The following is a 19,576-nucleotide window of genomic DNA, read 5'->3' on the forward strand; positions in this document are numbered from 1 at the left end:
ATGCCTAGTTAAATAAAGGTTACATGTAAAAAATTACAAAATACAATCTGTAGCTAGGACACATCCAAGTCCTTCAGTTTGTAATCGTTCGTGGACACAAGGTTTTGGGTTTCCAAGATTATTCCGTTTGAAGCAATGGCTCACTCATCTAAAGCAACCCTGTTAACATTGTGCATGCTGTATTCCATTTCAGGCTGTGGTTTGTGACAGCGTGACTCTTGAGTCCTGTGATTATTTTGCCCCCAGAAAATATATTTCTTATTACACAAAGAGTTAATGTGATATGTTCTGTGATTTGTCTTTGATAGACCTAATTGACAGATGTCAATCAGTCTTAAAACATTCTGTTTTGACTGATTGCATGCATCTGTGAAAGCAGGCTGGGTCAAATCCTATATATCCGAGCATTGGATAAACTTTAATATGGATTATTATTATTATTTTTTACAGCGGGTACAAGACAATTTTATTGTACATGTGAAAGTCCTATCATGAGTAGGCCTACATACTACTACGCTATCTGTTGGGATTTCAGTTGGATGTCCGGAGCAGGGAAGGGGAACTACGCTATCTGTTGGGATTTCAGTTGGATGTCCGGAGCAGGGAAGGGGAACTACGCAATCTGTTGGGATTTCAGTTGGATGTCCTGAACAGGGAAGGGGTACTATGCTATCTGTTGGGATTTCAGTTGGATGTCCTGAGCAGGGAAGGGGATATAGGGGCGTAAAGATACGCCTGTGTAGCCTATAACGTCACACGCCGCGTTGGCTACTAGCAGTGCAGGGATAGCTTTGAGCCCCCTCTTTCCCTACCCAGTTGATGCCTAAAAAGTTTTAGGAAACTCTACGAATTTCAGCGTACCTGAGGGAATTAAACTATCGAACAAAAACTGGAAAGCGACCGAATAATTAATGTATGCAAGGACAGCTGCAAGTAAACAACCAACCGAAGGATTTAAATGGTCGCGATTTCAGAAGTAGAATAGTTTGCTGAGAGGGTAACTTTACGGTCAGACCTCGACGGTCAGACCTCGTCCTCTCGTCCTGTTCTAATCGGTGTGTAAAGTTCTGAGGGACCGAAAAAGGCTGGCGAAATGGCGGAAACCAAAATAATCTACCACATAGACGAGGAGGAGACGCCGTATCTGGTGAAGATCCCTATTCCTTCTGAAGACATAACACTTTTGGATTTCAAACATGTTTTGAACAAGCCGAATTATAAATTTTTCTTCAAATCTATGGATCAGGATTTCGGGTAAGGACGGTTGTTAATGTGATGATGCTTTGAAGCTGGTTTGCTACTCCAGTTATGGTTTATCTTAAATGGCCTAGGCTAATTGATGTTGGACAACTCATTTCTGTCACGAGGCATGAATTGAATTAAATTGTTCGACAAGGAAATGGCACTGATATTCAGATATTGCTTCTTAACGTATGTCTGTCCCATGTCAGTTGACCAGGAACTATTGCTGGAGATGTTGTTTTTACTGCGATAAACTGCTGACTTTGTGCACAAGGTAGTTTTTTTAGTCTCTAATAATTCCAGGGCCAGCATCATCCTACGGAATGTAAATGAGCATTCTGAAAAGGCACCACTGATTAGCCGTCAACTCCACGTGAAAAACTAGTGTTGGCGGATTGGAGCCCCGACATGACATATAAAATGAAGTTTTTGTAAAAATCGAGGAATTTCAGCACTCAATGAACAGCCTGCATTTAACACATTACATTGTCCTGTGTAAATGCAGGCTATTCTTTAGGTGCTGAAAACCGTTGTTTTTAATACTTGTATTTCATGTGGCTTCAGAACCCCAGTCTGCCCACACTAGTGGGGGCTCAACTCCATCTTAAATAAGTTGAGTTGAGTTTAGTTGGCTATGACTGAGTTGCAACGATGTTGCAAACTTTTGGCAACAATGTAACAAGTTTGGCTCTCTTAGTGAGACACAAAGTAACTGATTGTAACAGCTATCCAAACAAGTTAGGATTCAGTGAGTTGGTGCACATTAGAGAGAACCTAGAATTAAAGTATTATACTCACACATGATGTAGCTATTCAACAGCTTCCTTTATTCACCCCTGAATCCTTATTTCTGTCCATTAAATTATAATCATATATTAATACGTAGGCCTAATTATATAGTAATAACCAATAGTTAGACTGAAGGCATATCATGATCTGCTAATGGAACATGGGCCTATATTTATATATTCTATATGTGTTTTTACTGTCCCAATATGCAGGCAGTTCCTAAACTAATATATTTTCTTATGAGAGAGGCTAATTAAATGCACAACTCCCGATTCAACAGCACTGTTTAAACAGAGGATGTTCTATAGCCTATACATCTCTGGGGGTCTTAAGTCTTTCTATCCCTCTGTGTTTGAATACGTCCCAAATGGCACCCTATTCCCTATATAGTGCGCTACTTTTGACAAGTGCCCTATGGGTAGTGCAAAAAAAGTAGTGCACTATAGCGAATATGGTGCCATTTGGGAATGCAATCTCAGTGTTTGGGCTAAGTGCCAGGACTCTCCCCTCTTCACAGCAGCTGCACTTCCTCCTCACCTAAACCCCATTCCTTCTCGACCCTTAAGTAGAGTCAGGAGAAAACACACTGCCATAGACTGTCGACTTTTCTCTTTAACAAATGAGCATTTCCTGCTCTGCCTGAGGTTAGATTTGCACATTCACAGTTCCAGCGATTTAAAGCATGACCGCCATGATTTAGCAACTTCAACCATTGAAAACACACACACAGGCGCCTGAGCGATGGAGCAGCTGCATCCCCACTTTCAAAATCAGGGTGCAAACATGTTTTAGCACCCCCACTTTTTTACCAGAAAAGTATCATGATCAATTGGGTAATTTTTCATTTTCAATGATAAGTAATGTTTTGCGCTAGTCTGTATTAAAATAGATTAGTCCATAATTTTTTTTTTTACTTATAATAATTAACAGATGCCTCAAGATGAGTGGTTTTTGCCCACTGGAAAAAGTTTTCCTTCCCTCCAGGGCTACACTTTTGGTTCAGTGCTACACTTTTGGTTCAGTGCAGTTAGAAAGCACTAGTTGCACCAAATGAAAAGGCACCTGCAAAAGAAAATGTTATGTATTTTGTTGTCCTGTTACATTTGTATCATTGTTTCATGTCCAATGCACTCAGGGTGTTGCATATAATTTGAGCTGAATGCACCAGGGGCACATTTTTTCACTTTTCCTGTAAGAACCATGATGAGCACAGGCATGTGATTATGTCTAATATAACGTGATTGAATCTGCGAGGAAACAAATTCCCCAAGCTGTTTACAGGCATTTTAAAAGCTGCAAAATGTATCTTTTGTGGGAAACGTAACCAAATTCACATAGAACAGCTCTATAACTCACATTTCTATGTGTACTATTTCTATACTTCTCATTTTTGTGTCTTACTTTTGGTTTTGCACACCAAGTGAAAATACAATATTTTTGGTTATGGAAAAGATATTTCCAGTGGTTTAGATGGTACAATGATTCTCTACAGTATACTTGCTTGATTTGTCACAAACAAAACTAGGTGAACTATTAGAATTTTAGCAATTAGGAAATGTCAGTGACGTCTGCATAGTGCACCTTTAACGCCATTATGTATTTTTGCCATCTATTTTCCCAACGTCAATTAGTTAAATCACATTGTTAAAATGTTTTCATTCCGTTACAAAAGTAAGTCCTAGCTGAGCCCCATATGCAACTTCATTGTGGCCGCTTCGCCCTTACAATGTAGCCAAACTGTGTCTGTGCCTAAGTGCAATATGTTAAAAGCACAGGATATGTGTACCTTGATTAAACGGCTCTGCTAAGTAATATTGACCAAATAAGCCAATTTTCTACCCTAGTTGCATCAAATATTTATGCTGCTGAGACAATTTTATACATTTTCTTGGTGACACTATGACAGCGCTTCGAGCAAAAAAAAGTCCATGTCGGAGGAAGGAAGTACAATTTTTTTTGTTGTTTTTAGCCAGAGATGATGAAAAACTTCCAAATACTGTAAAACTATTTTGTTGAATATGGTTTGGAAAAAATCTGCCGTTTTGTCTTGACAATGTTCATTTGCTTTGACTCTAATGTTCCATAGGCCTACATGTGCGTCTGAAGATGGACAAGCGAAGGTTTTGAAAAGCAAAGGTATTTTCAAGCCAAGGTCGAAGGTATGCGAGCACACGCGCCAGCCAAACCAAAGCATTAGGAAGAATTGGTTAGCCTAGGGCTACGCTTTAAGCCCCCTAATCATAGACGGGTTCCACACACAAAATATGCAAAAACATAAGTTTGATAAATAAACAGAATCATTAAGCCTAGGCCTACTCACCAAACAGATGTTGTCCATAATTCATCACCATGCCCTGTTCAATTCTGAAGAACAGGCATAATATACTAAATCGAACGTCTGCATATCGAAATACATTTTGGTTTGTTACCCTGCATTGTTTTTCTTTCAACTCGCCAAATGGAGCCACGTTTCAAACGATCACTCTGGGAATAACTGTTCCAAACACAAGATGTGAATAATTTCGCATTGCAAACTTTTTTCATTTGGAAAAATATTCTGTTCTATTTCATTCCTGTTATTGTTTTATTTACTATAAATAGGTGTCTTGACTGCGATAAGGGCTCTGGGAAATAAGAGTGCCCTGCCTGCTAAATGAACAAAACAAGGCTATGCCATTCCATAGCCTTCTACAAGAAAGCACCACTGCTGAAGTTACTGCCTTTTTAAAGTGTTCAAGGATATAATAAACCAGTCGATCCACTACATGGACAAAAGTATCATTCCAAAATCATGGGAATTAATATGGAGTTGGTCCCCCTTTGCTGCTATAACAGCCTCCACTCTTCTGGGAAGGCTTTCCACAAGATGTTGGAACATTGCTGCAGGCACTTGCTTCCATTCAGCCACGAGCATTAGTGAGTTCAAGCACTGATGTTGGGCGATTAAGCCTGGCTCACAGTCGGCGTTCCAATTCATCCCAAAGGTGTTCTATGGGGTTGAGTTAAGGGCTCTGTGCAGGCCAGTCAAGTTCTTCCACACCGATCTCGACAAACCATTTCTGTATGGACCTCGCTTTCTGCACGGGGGCATTGTCATGCTGAAACTGGAAAGGGCCTTCCCTAAACTGTTGCCACAAAGTTGGAAGAACAGAATCTAGATGTAATTGTATGCCGTAGTGTTAAGATTTTCCTTCACTGGAACTAAGGGACCTAGCCCAAACCATGAGAAACAGCCCCAGACCATTATTCCTCCTCCACCAAACTTTACAGGTGGCACTATGCATTCGGGCCGATAGTGTTCTCTTGGCATCCGCCAAACCTAGATTGATCTGTCGGACTGCCAGATGGTGAAGCGTGATTCATCACTCCAGAGAACGTGTTTCCACTGCTCCAGAGTTCAATGGCAGCGAGCTTTACCCCACTTCAGCCGACGCTTGGCATTGCGTATTTTGATCTTAGGCTTTTGTGCGGCTGCTCGGCCATAGAAACCTATTTCATGAAGCTCCCTACGAACAATTATTGTGGTGACGTTGCTTCCAGAGGTAGTTTGGAACTCTGTAGTGAGTGTTGCAACCGTGGGCAGACTATTTTTACGTGCTTCAGCCCTCGACAGTCCCATTCTGTGAGCTTGTGTGGCCTACCACTTCGCGGCTGAGCACCTAGACGTTTCCACTTCACAATAACAGCACCTACATTTGACCGGGCCAGCTCTAGCAGGGCAGAAATTTGACGAGCTGACTTGTTGGAAAGGTGGAATCCTATGATGGTGCCACGTTGAAAGTCACTGTGCTCTTCAGTAAGGCCATTCTCCTGCCAATGTTTGTCTATGGAGATTGCATGGCTGTGTGCTCGAATTTTATACACCTGTCGGCAACAGGTGTGGCTGAAATAGCGAAATCCACTAATTTGAAGAGGCATCCACATACTTTACGGTTTCAATAAATCAGTCTTAAATGGCACTTGTTTATTTGACTGAAGATACGGGGCAATTTAGCAATTACGATTTATCTGTAATGGTTATGATACATAAGGCACTGTTGGCGTGTAGGCCTAAATAAATGTGCATGTATTTGTCTCGCCTTGTGTTCTAAAAAAAGATTTACTCGAGTTCATATTTATTGTGGCAGAACCGAAGAAAAATTGTTTTGTTATTTTCAAAAATATGGATTTCCCCTGTGAAGAAAGTGTAGAATTGTAGGAAATGGTTAAAAAAAAATCATTTTGCATTGATGCAAATACTATTTGACAGAAATGCATTTGACCGTCATTCTTCTTGGTCTATAGGTTAATTTGCATAATATAGTGTGGGTATTTTTGTTAGTCATCATGAGGCCCATCTTATTTATCCAACACAACTATCACACTCTCACATTATTGAGCCTATTTTGAGTGGGATGTTTGCTGGTTGCTTCTGAAGTAAAACATGCTTCTATAAGTCAGTTTATTGTGCAACAATTCTAAATGCAATTGCATGTTAACAGTTTTGGTGCATGACTAGAAAGAGCTAGGCCTATTACTATTTTCTCAACTCAACTGGTACCCTAATTGGAGCGCGCCTCCCTTCATAAAAAAAAATCGCCCGTTTCCAGCTACTATAGTCATTTACAACATTAACAATGTCTGCACTGTATTTCTGATCAATTTGATGTTATTTTAATGGACAAAAAAATAGCTTTTCTTTCAAAAACAAGGACATTTCTAAGTGACCCCAAACTTTTGAACGGTAGTGTATATGTGTACATTTATTTTGCAATGCTCGCGCACACGACGCGTCTGGTTTGGTCAGCATGTTCCCGATATGCCATTTCTCTCCTGTTCTATTGGTTTTCATATCAACTTTCTTCCATTGTCCAGAAGCCAAAGGCATTATCCTAGTCATATTAGCAACTCATCCTAGTTGTTGCATCTTTAGATTCCCCCTTTAAGTTTCTAACAGAGATTTTCATTTTTGTCACATATGGAACCACTCAAGTGTGCTATTTAGGGTTTTCCGCAAATTTGCTTTTTAGCAAATGTTTGAAAATGCTTCATTACAGGATTGCATGTTCCGTTAAGAAATAACCATAATCTATATGTGATTTCTGTCATGCTGAGCACCGTGAATGGATGCCCTAAAGGGTTACGCACCCAATGCATATGGGTCTGTTAAATTTGTCCGGCGCCACATTTTCTTAAAGGAAACCCTGATACACACACTACATACAAAAGCTATTTTCTACCTCAGACAAATCTTATTATGCCATTAGTCTGAGTGCTGGCCTCCCTGGTAAGTTACATTCCCTCCCATCTACAACAGGCTAATTTATCTCCTGGATAATACAGCTATACTGGAGGCCCCCTGACTGTACATTTAACTTATGGACTGCTGACATTCATTAGGCTATGAGATAAATAGGGGGAAGACCATAATGGAGAGATTGTAGGCTTTCAATATCTGTCTGCTCTACAACGTCCTGTAGCTGCCTGTTACCATGTACAACTACACAACTTTCTCTAGTCTCTAAGGCTGCGTTTACACAGGCATCCCTATTCTGATCTTATCCCATTATGCCACCTGTCCCTGGTGACTTTCTTCAGCAAAGATGTCTGACAAAACGTGTTCAGTTTGTCTGTTGAATCTTAAGTTCATACAAATATTTACACGTTAAGTTTGCTGAAAATAAACGCAGTTGACAGTGAGAGGACATTTCTCATTTTTTTCTGAGTTTATAAGCCTTCCACAACCATAAGACCCACTAATAATTTTATTATTTTCTCAAAATACTTTAACCTGCTTCTTTTTTTTTTTTTTCTTAATCACTGATCTGGCTTTCAAGTCTATGAAAATGCCCGTTGCACATTCACTAATATTGACTCACTTCTTGTAGCAGGCATTAAGCTATAGAAAATTAACACAGGTCTCTACAATTTCTGTCTCCAACTGTTTGAAAAGCATCTTAGCCTGTCCACTTTGTTCAGATTTTGAAATCAAGTGGCCTACCTTATTTCTCAGAAAGAGAACGAGTTGCCATTTCCATATATAATTGTTTTATGCTTATTGCACATTTATAAAAGACTAGACAACTAGTATAAGTCTTTGGCTAAAATGCTGCTAGCAGTACCCCAATGCCGTGCGCGACAAATTGAGCATTCATTTTCCAGATTCAATATTCATTTATACTCTCGTTTTAGTTGTCTGCTCTGCACGCATTTTGAGTAGTTGAGACATAACTTTTCTAACGAAACCCTTTTTAACTTCTCTATTACAGTAAAATAATGTCTCAATGTGTTTGTCCATATGACCGATCCTGTTGGACCGAACATCAAATGCAGATAGCGAGTTGAAACTGCTTGTCAGAGAGGAAATTGTAATCTCTCAATTTTGTTGGGGTGAGAGGCAGGGGAGGGGCTTGATGTGTGTATACCATAGAGGAAAAGACGAAGCGAGAGGTTTCACTAAAGCTAAAATCTGTCCAAAAATAAGCCCAATGTGTTTCTATGGGCTTATTTTGGACCTAAACTTGTCGCCTGCCTTCCCGCCTTTGGGACAACAAGTCCCTTTGTTAGGGCGGAGATGTGCACCTCTTCTTTACATTTCACCAGAGATCTATATATAGAGGTGTACACAGCACAGAAGGAGCGAAAGATATGAGACTAAAAATACAACACGAGAACAAGCGGCCGTAAATACTCATAAAAATAATAAAACCATGATTATTTTTGGAATATTGCGCAACAACATGAATTCAAATGAATCAAATAAATTAGATATCGCCCAGCCCTACTTAATTCCCTTCAAAAATTTGTCAAAACCATTCGGTAAAGTTGCAGAACATTATGCATGGTATTTTTCTTTACCTCTATCATTTAGAGGCATGTGAAATTGACCAAGCAGTTGGATTTTAAGTGAGACAACAGCAGATCTTGACTTTTCTCGTCCAGAGTGAGGCGTTTTATTTGCAAGTGAAGATAATAGCCCGTGACTGTACAATATAAATAAATACTAACATGCTCTAGAGCAAGGGTTTTTAAACGTTCTTGGCCAGGGACCCTCTCCCATCATATGTTAGCAAAAAAACAAACATGTCTTATATTCAGGCAGAGCCGCCGGAAAACATGTGGCGAGACAGCATTTGTCCCAGTAGGCCTACTTTTCAATCTGCACACCACTTTAAAAGCAGTAGCACCAACCCGGCCAGATAGCATACTTGTCAGCACATTTTTGTATTCCAGTTCAAAATGTACCTGCACTGTCGTCGCAGACTACCATGTAAAAACCATTGAAGACTACACGTAGACAAGCGTGCTATTTGTGCAATATGATTGGCCGTTCATTCAAGCACCAATATGCTCCAGCAAATCACCACTTCTCAAGCAGAGCTACGTTCACACAGCGCACACGAGCTGTCCTGAGCAAAAAAGAAATCCCCATCAATCTACTCGCTGAGTTTATTTATTTTACTTATTTTATTTAACTTTTCTAACTAAAGTAATCTTACAATAGTGAACATTCTATCAATATGCTGGTGACTGTTGAGTCTGCAAAAAGAAACCTACAAAAATACACTAGCATTTGTCGTGGTTAGCCTGCTGTAGCCAGGTCGATGTCATTTCCAACGCCATTGTCTTATTTTGAGATGTAATTAAAACAAATTCTCAATGACATACTTTAGAAACAAAAATAAATGGCATTTAATACAATGCAATTCTAAAGAATAGAGTAACGACTTACATTGCTAAATTATATTAAATAGCTTTTTAATTCATATCATAATAACCAAATATTGCCTATTAATAGCTGCATATAGAGAGAAAGCAGGCAACCTATAGGCTCTGCATGACCCCAATGCATTTAAAAACTACACCATGTCCAGGCCAGTGAGGGGGAAAAAGTTATGTTGGACCCTGTTAAAGCTTACGAATAGGACAGAGTTTTACCTGACCAGGTCATGATTTTCAGGAAAAACTCCAGGTCCCAGAAGATGCTTACGAATTTTGACACACCACTTTGGAACCTGTTTCTGCCTTCTCTGTCATCATGTGAATGATAATGGCTAGTATAAGTAATCAGCATTTTAAATTGAATAGATTTGTTAGAATATTTCATTACTGTGACCTCCCCACAGTTCATTATAAGAGGAAGTGTAAACTAACAGTCTATTAGTTAGAAAGGTATCTTGGCGGCGTAAGGAATTTTGCTGTTCTAAAGCAATTTTTATGCAATTCAACACTTTCATTGTGCTGAAAGAACATTTTGCAGTTTTGAAGAATTGATGGAAATGTTCTATGTATTTTGCCATGGCTAATGCTGTGTTCCTCTGTTCATAACACAATCAATGGCATGTGCTCTGAACCAATGCTGTCCCTAAGACCGCACTCAACGAGCTGTAGAATAATGATAAATAATTTATGATAATGGCGCCGAAAGCGGTTTGACGACCCCGTAACTAATTGTGCTATTTTGTATATCTTTTTTTGCGTTATTTAACTTGTACATGTTTCTGCCACCGCGTCTTATGACCGAAAAGAGCTTCTTGATATCAGGGCAGTGATTACTCACCCCGTACTGGAGGAATTCTTCTTCAACAAGTCGGAAGGATTTACTCCAGACACCCGACAAGGCCCTCATCCCCATCATTCACAGGAGGAGAAGATGGAGCTATCATGGACACAGGTCCAGGTGCCTTATAAGGATCCGTCGCCGAGAGGGTAATCTACCTTTTACCATCGGTCCTATTAGCCCATTTACAATCAATCGATAATAAAATAGACGAACTACGAGCACGTATATCCTACCAACAGGACATTAACTGTAATATCTTATGATTCACAGAGTCGGCAGAACGACGACATGAGTAACATACAGCTGGCGTGTTAAGCTTTTCCGTCAGGATAGAACAGCAGCCTCTGGTAAGACAAGGGGCGGCGGCCTATGCATATTTGTAAAAAAAACAGCTGGTGCACGAAATCTAAGGAAGTCGAGAGGTTTTGCTCGCTTGTGGGAGAGTATCTCATAAGCTGTAGACCACACTATTTACCAAGAGTTTACATCAATATTTTTCATAGCTGTCGATATACCACTGCAGACTGACACTGGCACTAAGACCGCACCCAATGAGCTGTATACGGCCATAAGCAAACAGGAAAACACTCATCCAGAGGTGGTGCTCCTAGTAGCCGGGGACTGTAATGCAGGGGAACTCAAGTCAGTTTTACCTAATTTCTATCAGCATGTTAAATGTGCAGGGAAAAAATCTCTAGACCACCTTTACTCCACACACAGAGACGCATACAAAGCTCTCCCTCGCACACTATTTGGCAAATCTGACCATAATTCTATCCTCCTGATTCCTGCTTACAAGCAAAAACTAAAGCAGGAAGCACCAGTGACTCGGTCAATAAGAAAGTGGTCATATGAAGTAGATGCTAAACTACAGTCCTGTGACTGTTATGCTAGCACAGACTGGAATATGTTTTGGGATTATTCCGATGGCATTGAGGAGTACACCACACCAGTCACTGGCTTCATCAATAAGTGCATCGAATAACATTGTCCCCACAGTCACCGTACATACATACCCCAACCAGAAGCCATGGATTACAAGCAACATCCACACTGAGCTAAAGGGTAGCACTCCCGCTTTCAAGGTGCGGGACTCAATCAATCACATTTATTTATAAAGCCCTTCTTACATCAGCTGATGTCACAAAGTGCTATACAGAAACCAGCCTAAACCCCAAACACCAAGCAATGCAGATGTAGAAGCACGGTGGCTAGGAAAAACTCCCTAGGAAGGCAGGACTCTAGGTAGGAACCTAGAGAGGAACCAGGCTCTTACTACCCTGAGACAAGGTCGAGTATAGCCCACGAAGATCTCCCCCACGGCACAAACCCGAGGGGGGCACCAACCCAGACAGAAAGATCACGTCAGTGACTCAACCCACTCAAGTGATGCACCCCTCCTAGGGACGGCATGGAAGCGTGCCAGTGACTCCGAGGCAGAGAATCCCAGTGGAGAGAGGGGAACCGGCCAGGCGGAGACCGCAAGGGCGGTTCGTCGCTCCAGTGCCTTTCCGTTCACCTTCAAACCACTGGGCCAGACTACACTCAATCATAAGACCTACTGAAGAGATGATTCTTCAATAAAGACTTAAAGGTTGAGACCGAATCTGCGTCTCTCACATGGATAGGCAGACCATTCCATAAAAATTGAGCTCTATTAGAGGTCAACCGATTAATAGGCACGGCCGATTTCAAGTTATAACAATCGGTAAACGGCATTTTTGGACACCGATTATGGCCGATTACATTGCATTCCACTAGGATACTGCGTGGCAGGCTGACCACCTGTTACGCGAGTGCAACAAGGAGCCAAGGTAAGTTGCTAGCTAGCATTAAACTTATCTTATAAACAATCAATCTTCACATAATCACTAGTTAACTGCACGTAGTTGATGATATTACTAGGTTATCTAGCTTGTCCTGCGTTGCATATAATCAATGTGGTGCCTGTTAATTTATCATCGAATCACAGCCTACTTCGCCAAATGGGTGATGATTTAACAAAGGCGCATTTGCGAAAAAAGCACAATCATTGCACGAATGTACCTAACCATAAACATCCTTTGCCTTTCTTAAATCAATACACAGAAGTATATATTTTTTAAACCTAAATATTTAGTTAAATGAAATTAATGTTAGCAGGCAATATTAACTAGGAAAATTGTGGCACTTCTCTTGCATTCATTGCACGCAGAGTCAGGGTATATGCAACAGTTTTGGCCGCCTGGCTCGTTGTGAACTAATTTGCCAGAATTTTACATAATTATGACATAACATTGCACAACCTTCAATGTAACAGCAATATTTAGATTTAGGGTTGCCACCCATTTGATAAAATACGGAACGGTTCCCTATTTCACTGAAATAATAAACGTTTTGTTTTCGAAATGATAGTTTCCGGATTTTACCATTTTAATGACAAAGGCTCGTATTTCTGTGATAATTATATTATAATTAAGTCTATTTGATAGAGCAGTCTGACTGAGCGGTGGTAGGCAGCAGCAGGCTCGTAAGCATTCATTCAAACTTTACTGCATTTGCCAGCAGCTCTTAGCAATGCTTGATCTCAGCCTATCAACTCCTGAGATTAGGCTGGCAATACTAAAGTGCCTATTAGAACATCCAATAGTCAAAGGTATTTGAAATACAAATGGTATAGAGAGAAATAGTCGACGCTTCATAATTCCTACAATAACTGCAACCTAAAACTTCCTTACTGGGAATATTGAAGAACTGGGAATATTGAACCACCAGCTTTCATATGTTATCATGTTCTGAGCAAGGAACTTAAACTTTAGCTTTTTTACACGGCACATATTGCACTTTTACTTTATTCTCCAACACTGTTTTTGCATTATTTAAACCAAATTGAGCATGTTTCATTATTTATATAAGACAAAATTAATTTTATGTATTATATTAGGTTAAAATAAAAATGTTCATTCAGTATTGTTGTAATTGTCATTTATTATATAGTCCGTAATAGTTTTCAAGCCCTGCCGGTGTAGTAGAATTCAATCTTAATCCTGTATTGATGCTTTGCCTGTTTTATCGTTCATCTGAGGGGCAGCGGGATTTCGTACAAGCGTCTGTATTAGTGTCCTGCTCCTTGAAAGCGACAGCTCTAGTCTTTAGCACGATGCGCATGTTGCCTGTAATCCATGGCTTCTGGTTGGGATATGTACGTACCGTCACTATGGTGACGAGGTCATCGATGCACTTATTGATAAAGCCGATGACTGAGGTGGTATACTCCTCAATGCCATTGGATGAATCCAGGAACATATTCCAGTCTGTGCTAGCAAAACAGTCCTATAGCATCCGTGTCATCTGACCACTTCCTTATTGAGTGAGTCACTGGTGCTTCCTGCTTCAGTTTTTGCTTGTAAGCAGGAATCGGGAGGATAGAATTCTAGTCAGATTTCCAAATGGAGGGCGAGGTAGAGCTTTTTATGTGTCTCTGTGTGGAGTAAAGGTGATCTAGAGGTTTTTTTTCCTCTATATGCACGTGACATACTGGTTGAAATTAGGTAAAACAGATTTAAGTTTGCCTGCATTAAAGTCCCCAGGCTCTAGGAGCAGCGCTTCTGGATGAGCATTTATTTTTTTGCTTATGGCCTTTATACAGCTCGTTGAGTGCGGTCTAAGGGCCAGCATTGGTTCAGAGCACATGCCCATTGATTGAGTTATGAAAAGAGGAATACTGCATTAGAAATGGCAAAATGCATAGAATAGCTGGAAATAAGCTCGATATTCTAAAATATTTCACACACAAAAAAGCCCCCAGAATATTTTCCAGAAGGAGAAGAAAATGATCATTTTCGGACCTCCTGCAGTACCTCTTTGAAAAAAATAAAAAAGTTATATTGGAATTGTGCCTGTTGTTCACACATGTATCTGCCCTCTCATTGGCTAGAATGGTCCCACCTGATTTCTCTTCCTCCCACTGCCTTCCATCTTTTGAGGACATGTATTTACATTGTAAGAGCAGTCATTCGACTATCTTGTCAGTATAATAGATAATCCATTTTTTAGATGAAACCAAAGATTATCTTCAACCTAGACTCGAACAGATCAAATCAGTTTATTTGTCACGTGCGCCGAATACAACAGGTGAACCTTACAGTGAAATGCTTACTTAAAGGCTCTAATAGTGTAAAAAAAGATACCCCCTTCTCAATCAACAGGGAAATACAAGGTAATCATTTAAATTTTTACAGCTTTGCCTTAACGTTTTGTTTGTTAAACATTATCACATTGCACTTGTTACTTTTGATCAGTAAATACACAAACATAATGAGTTATAACAATGGGCGAAGCACAGCAAAAGCTTTCCGCGACGCACCAACTACCGGCGCTCCCAACTCAAACTCCTAATACATGTTCCTTCCTTTACAGGTGACCAGCAACAATCGAGGACATCTCTAACCCACATTGTTATCAATAAATACATGTGCTTATCATAAACTGTAAATCCTCCTCGGTGTCCGGTTATTCATAATATCTTTAGCTCAAGTGACGGAGGACATGGGACGATAATCACAAGGCCATACACAGAAAAATGCCTTCTCTCACACAGTGACAGGCATGGACAGGCACCCGGGCATTCCAACAAAGGAGAGATGGGTGGATAAACCCATACAGACCAAATAATACGCATCCACAACCCAGACAGGAGGGAAAGGAATATGTAATGGAAGCACCAGAAGAGGGAGAAGGAGTGTGTTTGTGTGTCTAGAGATGCTGTTGTGTGATAGTGACATTTAGGTCTGGTTTCACAAACCAAGTATGTAAGGTAATAACTATGATACTAAAAGTACCTATTTGAAATAATAAAGAAAGTAGGCTCTATATTTCATCCAAAACGTTTGCATTATAGACTTAGCAATGCACAATTCATCCATTATTGTTTTTGAGATAATGTTGTAGGTCTGAGTGATGTGCGTATGACATCCACTCTGCCTGAAGCATGGGCAAATGAACAATGGCATGTTTGAGATCTCTCGCTCTCTGTATGTGTGGTATGTCTATAGTGTGTGTGTGGTATGTCTATAGTGTGTGTGTGGTATGTCTATAGTGTGTGTATCACCCATCTCTCGATCTGTGTTATGTCCGTAGTGTGGTGAAGGAAGAGATTTCGGATGATGCTGCCAAACTACCTTGTTTCAATGGGAGAGTTGTGTCATGGGTAAGATGCTGACTTTCCCCTTTCTTCTACTGATTGTGTTGCATGGCACTTTGTCCACCCAGTCAGTAGTAACCTCAATACTTCTCACTTGTGTCAATGATTACAGACAACGCTCAATACAGAATTGAGTTCTTTATCAAGAATAATAACTTGGATCTTGTTTTCACTGATGTGGTCCTGCTGATGTTTGATTTGACAGCATGCTAGTTTGGTGGTAGGTCAGCAAGCATGGCGTTTGCTTGTGTGAATAGGTCAGTTTTTCTACTTTGTTTCTGTTGCCCCCCCCCCTTCTCTAGCTGGTATCCTCAGACAGTCCCCTTGCGGAGCCCCCTCTTCCCCCGGTGGAGGTCTGTACGGAGTCCTTCCTCCCGTCTCCCCCCCTGCCTCCCCTCCCGGTGGAGAGGACAGGGGGCATCGGAGACTCCAGACCCCCGTCGTTCCAGTAGGTTGAAGCCCTACAACATAGCCTGATCCACACACACACACACGGCTGGGAGTTAAGTAAATGCAATAAAAAGTGGCAGCTCCAGTGAATAATCTAATGATTGAATGGTACAGTGGATTGGGATTGTGAGAAGAACATTTTAGAGGGAGAACAGGAAAAATGCTGACTACTTTCATCAGGATGCCTTTACGATATGTCAAAAGAGGAAACTGAGACATGGAGTTGTTTTTCTGTTCATGACAATGGCATTCTAAAACATCCTCCACATTCTCTTCCCCCTTGTTCTCCCCCTTCTTTCTTCCTCCAGTCCCAATGTGGCGGGTAGTGTTGAGAACCTGGATGAGCGTACTGAGACAGAGTCAGTGGTGTCATTCAGAAGGGAGAAGCCCAGAAGGAGGGAAAGCATGGAGCAGCATGGTCAGTAACTGTTTGAGTGGTCCAGTTGGTAAGAAAATTGCTCGAAACGCCAAGGTCGGGGGTTCAATTCCTGCAGGCATTACATACATTTTTAGGATGTGTATGTGACTAAGTCTCTCTGGATAAGAGCGTCTGCTAATGACTAAAAAGGTTAATTGTACGGCCTCCCGAGTGGCGCAGTGGTCTAAGGCACTGCATCGCTGTGCCACTAAGAGATCCTGGTTCGAGTCCAGGCTCTGTCACTGCCGGCTGCGACCTGGAGACCTATGGGGCGGAGCACAATTGGCCCAGCGTCGTCCGGGTTAGGGGAGGGTTTGGCCGGCAGGGATGTTTTTGTCCTATCGCGCATTAGCGACTTTGGTGGTGGGCCAGGCGCAATGCACGCTGACACGGTCGCCAGGTGTACGGTGTTTCCTCCGACACATTGGTGCGGCTGGCTTCCGGGTTAAGCGGGCTTTGTGTCAAGAAGCAGTGCAGCTTGGTTGAGCTGTGTTTCGGAGGACGCACGGCTCTTGACCTTCGCCTTCCGAGTCCGTACGGGAGTTGCAGCGATGGGACAAGCCTGTAACTACCAATTGGATATCATGAAATTCGGGACAAAAAGGGGTACTGTCGCTTTGGCAAAGTGGCATATAAGTGATATGCTCTAGTCTAGGTACTAAAGGAGTAATGTTTGGACGATGCTCATGTCCCCCACGATCGTCCTTATCTCTGTTGTCCCTCTGCTCTCCAAAGGGCCGCGGATGAACGGTCAGAGCCGTCGGGAGCGCCACCTGGCAGGCTACGAGAGTGCCTCCACCATCATGAGCAGCGAGCTGGACACCACCAGCTTCTGTGACTCGGATGATGACACGATGAGCAGGTGAGACACACACACAGAGCATGGGCCGTCAACCACAACTGTTTAATAACTTGAACTTATTTGGCCCAGCATCACCACTTTGCCTATATAATTTATATAAATGGTTAACAAAACAAGCCCTAAGATAGAGCCTTGGGGAACCCCTTATGTGATATCCAGGAACCTAGATTTTTTTTACTGTTTTACATTGACACCGAGTTGTGTTTGAGATATAGTTGCTGAGCCAATTACAGGCTTCCTTAGGAAACGGTTAACACCTCCATTCTGGCTTTCTCCCCTCAGGTTCAGCAGCACCACAGAACAGAGCACAGCCTCTAGGCTACTGAAGCGCCACCGCAGACGACGGAAGCAGCGTCCCACCAGGCTGGAGAGGGTACTGCAGCTACTGCTTTTAATATATAATATTTATCTAGGAACATACAGTAATTCTGAGAACATAAGACTATATGATAGTTACATGTTATGGATATGAAATATGTAGGGGACTGCAGTAGGGGCCAGTTTGTGTTTCAGTATACAGTACCAGTCAAAGGTTTGGACACCTACTCATTCCATTGTTTTTTTTATTTTGACATTTTTACATTGTAGAATTAAAGTGAAGACATCAAAACTATGAAATAACACTTATGGAATCATGTAGTAACCAAAAAAAGTGTTAAACAAATCAAAACATATTTTATATTTCAGATTCGTCAAAGTAGCCACTCTTTGCCTTTATGACAGGTTTGCACACTCTTGGCATTCTCTCAACCAGCTTCACCTGGAATGCTTTTCCAACAGTCTTAAAGGAGTTCTCACATAAGCTAAGCACTTGTTGGCTGCTTTTCCTTTACTCTGCGGTTCAACTCATCCCAAACCATCTCAATTGGGTTGAGGTCGGGTGATTGTGGAGGCCAGGTCATCTGATGCAGCACTACATCACTCTCCTTGGTCAAATAGCCGTTACACAGCCTGGAGGTGTGTTTTGGGTCATTGTACTGTTGAAAAACAAATGATAGTCCCACTAAGCGCAAACCAGATGGGATGATGTATCGCTGCAGAATGTTGTGGTAGCCATGCTGGTTAAGTGTGCCTTGAATTCTAAATAAATCACAGACAGTGTCACCAGCAAAGCACCACCACAACATCACACCACCTCCTCCATGCTTCGCGGTGGGAACCACACATGCGGAGATCATCCATTCACCACCTCTGCGTCTCACAAAGACACGGCGGTTGGAACCAAAAACCTCAATTTGGACTCATCACACCAAAGGACAGATATCCACCGGTCGAATTGGTGTGGTCTCTTCCTCTTATTGGTGTCCTTTAGTGGTTTCTTTGCAACAATTTGACCATGAAGGCTTGATTCGCGCAGTCTCCCTTAAACAGTTGATGTTGTGATGTGTCTGTTACTTGAACTCTGAAGCATTTATTTGGGCTGCAATTTCTGAGGTTTCTGGTAACTCTAATGAACGTATCCTCCTGTGGCGGTCCTCATGAGAGCCAGTTTCATCATAGCGCTTTGTTTTTGCGACTGCACTTGACGAAACTTTAAAGTTCTTGAAATGTTCCACATTGCCTGACCTTCAGGTCTTAATGATGCACTGTCATTTCTCTTTGCTTATTTGAGCTGTTCTTGCCATAATATGGACTTGGTCTTTTACCAAATAGGGCTATGTTCTGTATACCACCCCTACCTTGTCACAACACAACTGATTTGCTCAAAGGCAATAAGAAGGAAAGAAATTCCACAAATTAACTTTTCAGGTGACTACCTCATGAAGCTGGTTGAGAGAATGCCGAGAGTGTGCAAAGGTGTCATCTAGGCAAAGGGTGGCTACTTTGAAGAATCTCAAATATAAAGTATGTTTTGATTTAACACTTTTGTGGTTACTACTTGATTCCATATGTGTTATTTCATAGTCTTGATGTCTTCACTATTATTCTACAATGTAGAAAAGTGAAAATAAAGAAAAACCCTGGAATGAGTAGTTGTGTCCAAACTTTTGACTGGTACTGTACATTTAAAAACATTACAATACATAACAGATTTCACAACAGGTGTTGATGGTGTACAGGCTATTAAATGGATTTATTAGATTTTAGACT

At 41.3% G+C, this 19,576-nt stretch overlaps 1 protein-coding gene across 2 annotated transcripts in view; it reads left to right on the forward strand.

Annotated features, from left to right (window-relative positions):
• The first annotated feature begins 624 nt into the window (after nucleotides 1-624).
• Nucleotides 625-19,576, forward strand: part of LOC106602818 (segment polarity protein dishevelled homolog DVL-2) — a 34,462-nt gene continuing 15,510 nt past the window's right edge. The window contains exons 1-6 of one of the 2 annotated variants that reach the window (XM_014195710.2): nucleotides 625-1,254; nucleotides 15,692-15,761; nucleotides 16,058-16,203; nucleotides 16,514-16,623; nucleotides 17,359-17,485; nucleotides 17,768-17,858. In XM_014195710.2, coding sequence (XP_014051185.1) covers nucleotides 1,094-1,254; nucleotides 15,692-15,761; nucleotides 16,058-16,203; nucleotides 16,514-16,623; nucleotides 17,359-17,485; nucleotides 17,768-17,858 — 705 coding nt within the window. In that variant the 5' untranslated portion in view covers nucleotides 625-1,093. The remainder of the gene's footprint in view (nucleotides 1,255-15,691; nucleotides 15,762-16,057; nucleotides 16,204-16,513; nucleotides 16,624-17,358; nucleotides 17,486-17,767; nucleotides 17,859-19,576) is intronic. The other variant, XM_014195709.2, reaches the window with a different exon arrangement.

The sequence above is a fragment of the Salmo salar genome, chromosome ssa04 (assembly GCF_905237065.1).
Source record: "Salmo salar chromosome ssa04, Ssal_v3.1, whole genome shotgun sequence".
Lineage (NCBI taxonomy): Eukaryota > Metazoa > Chordata > Actinopteri > Salmoniformes > Salmonidae > Salmo > Salmo salar.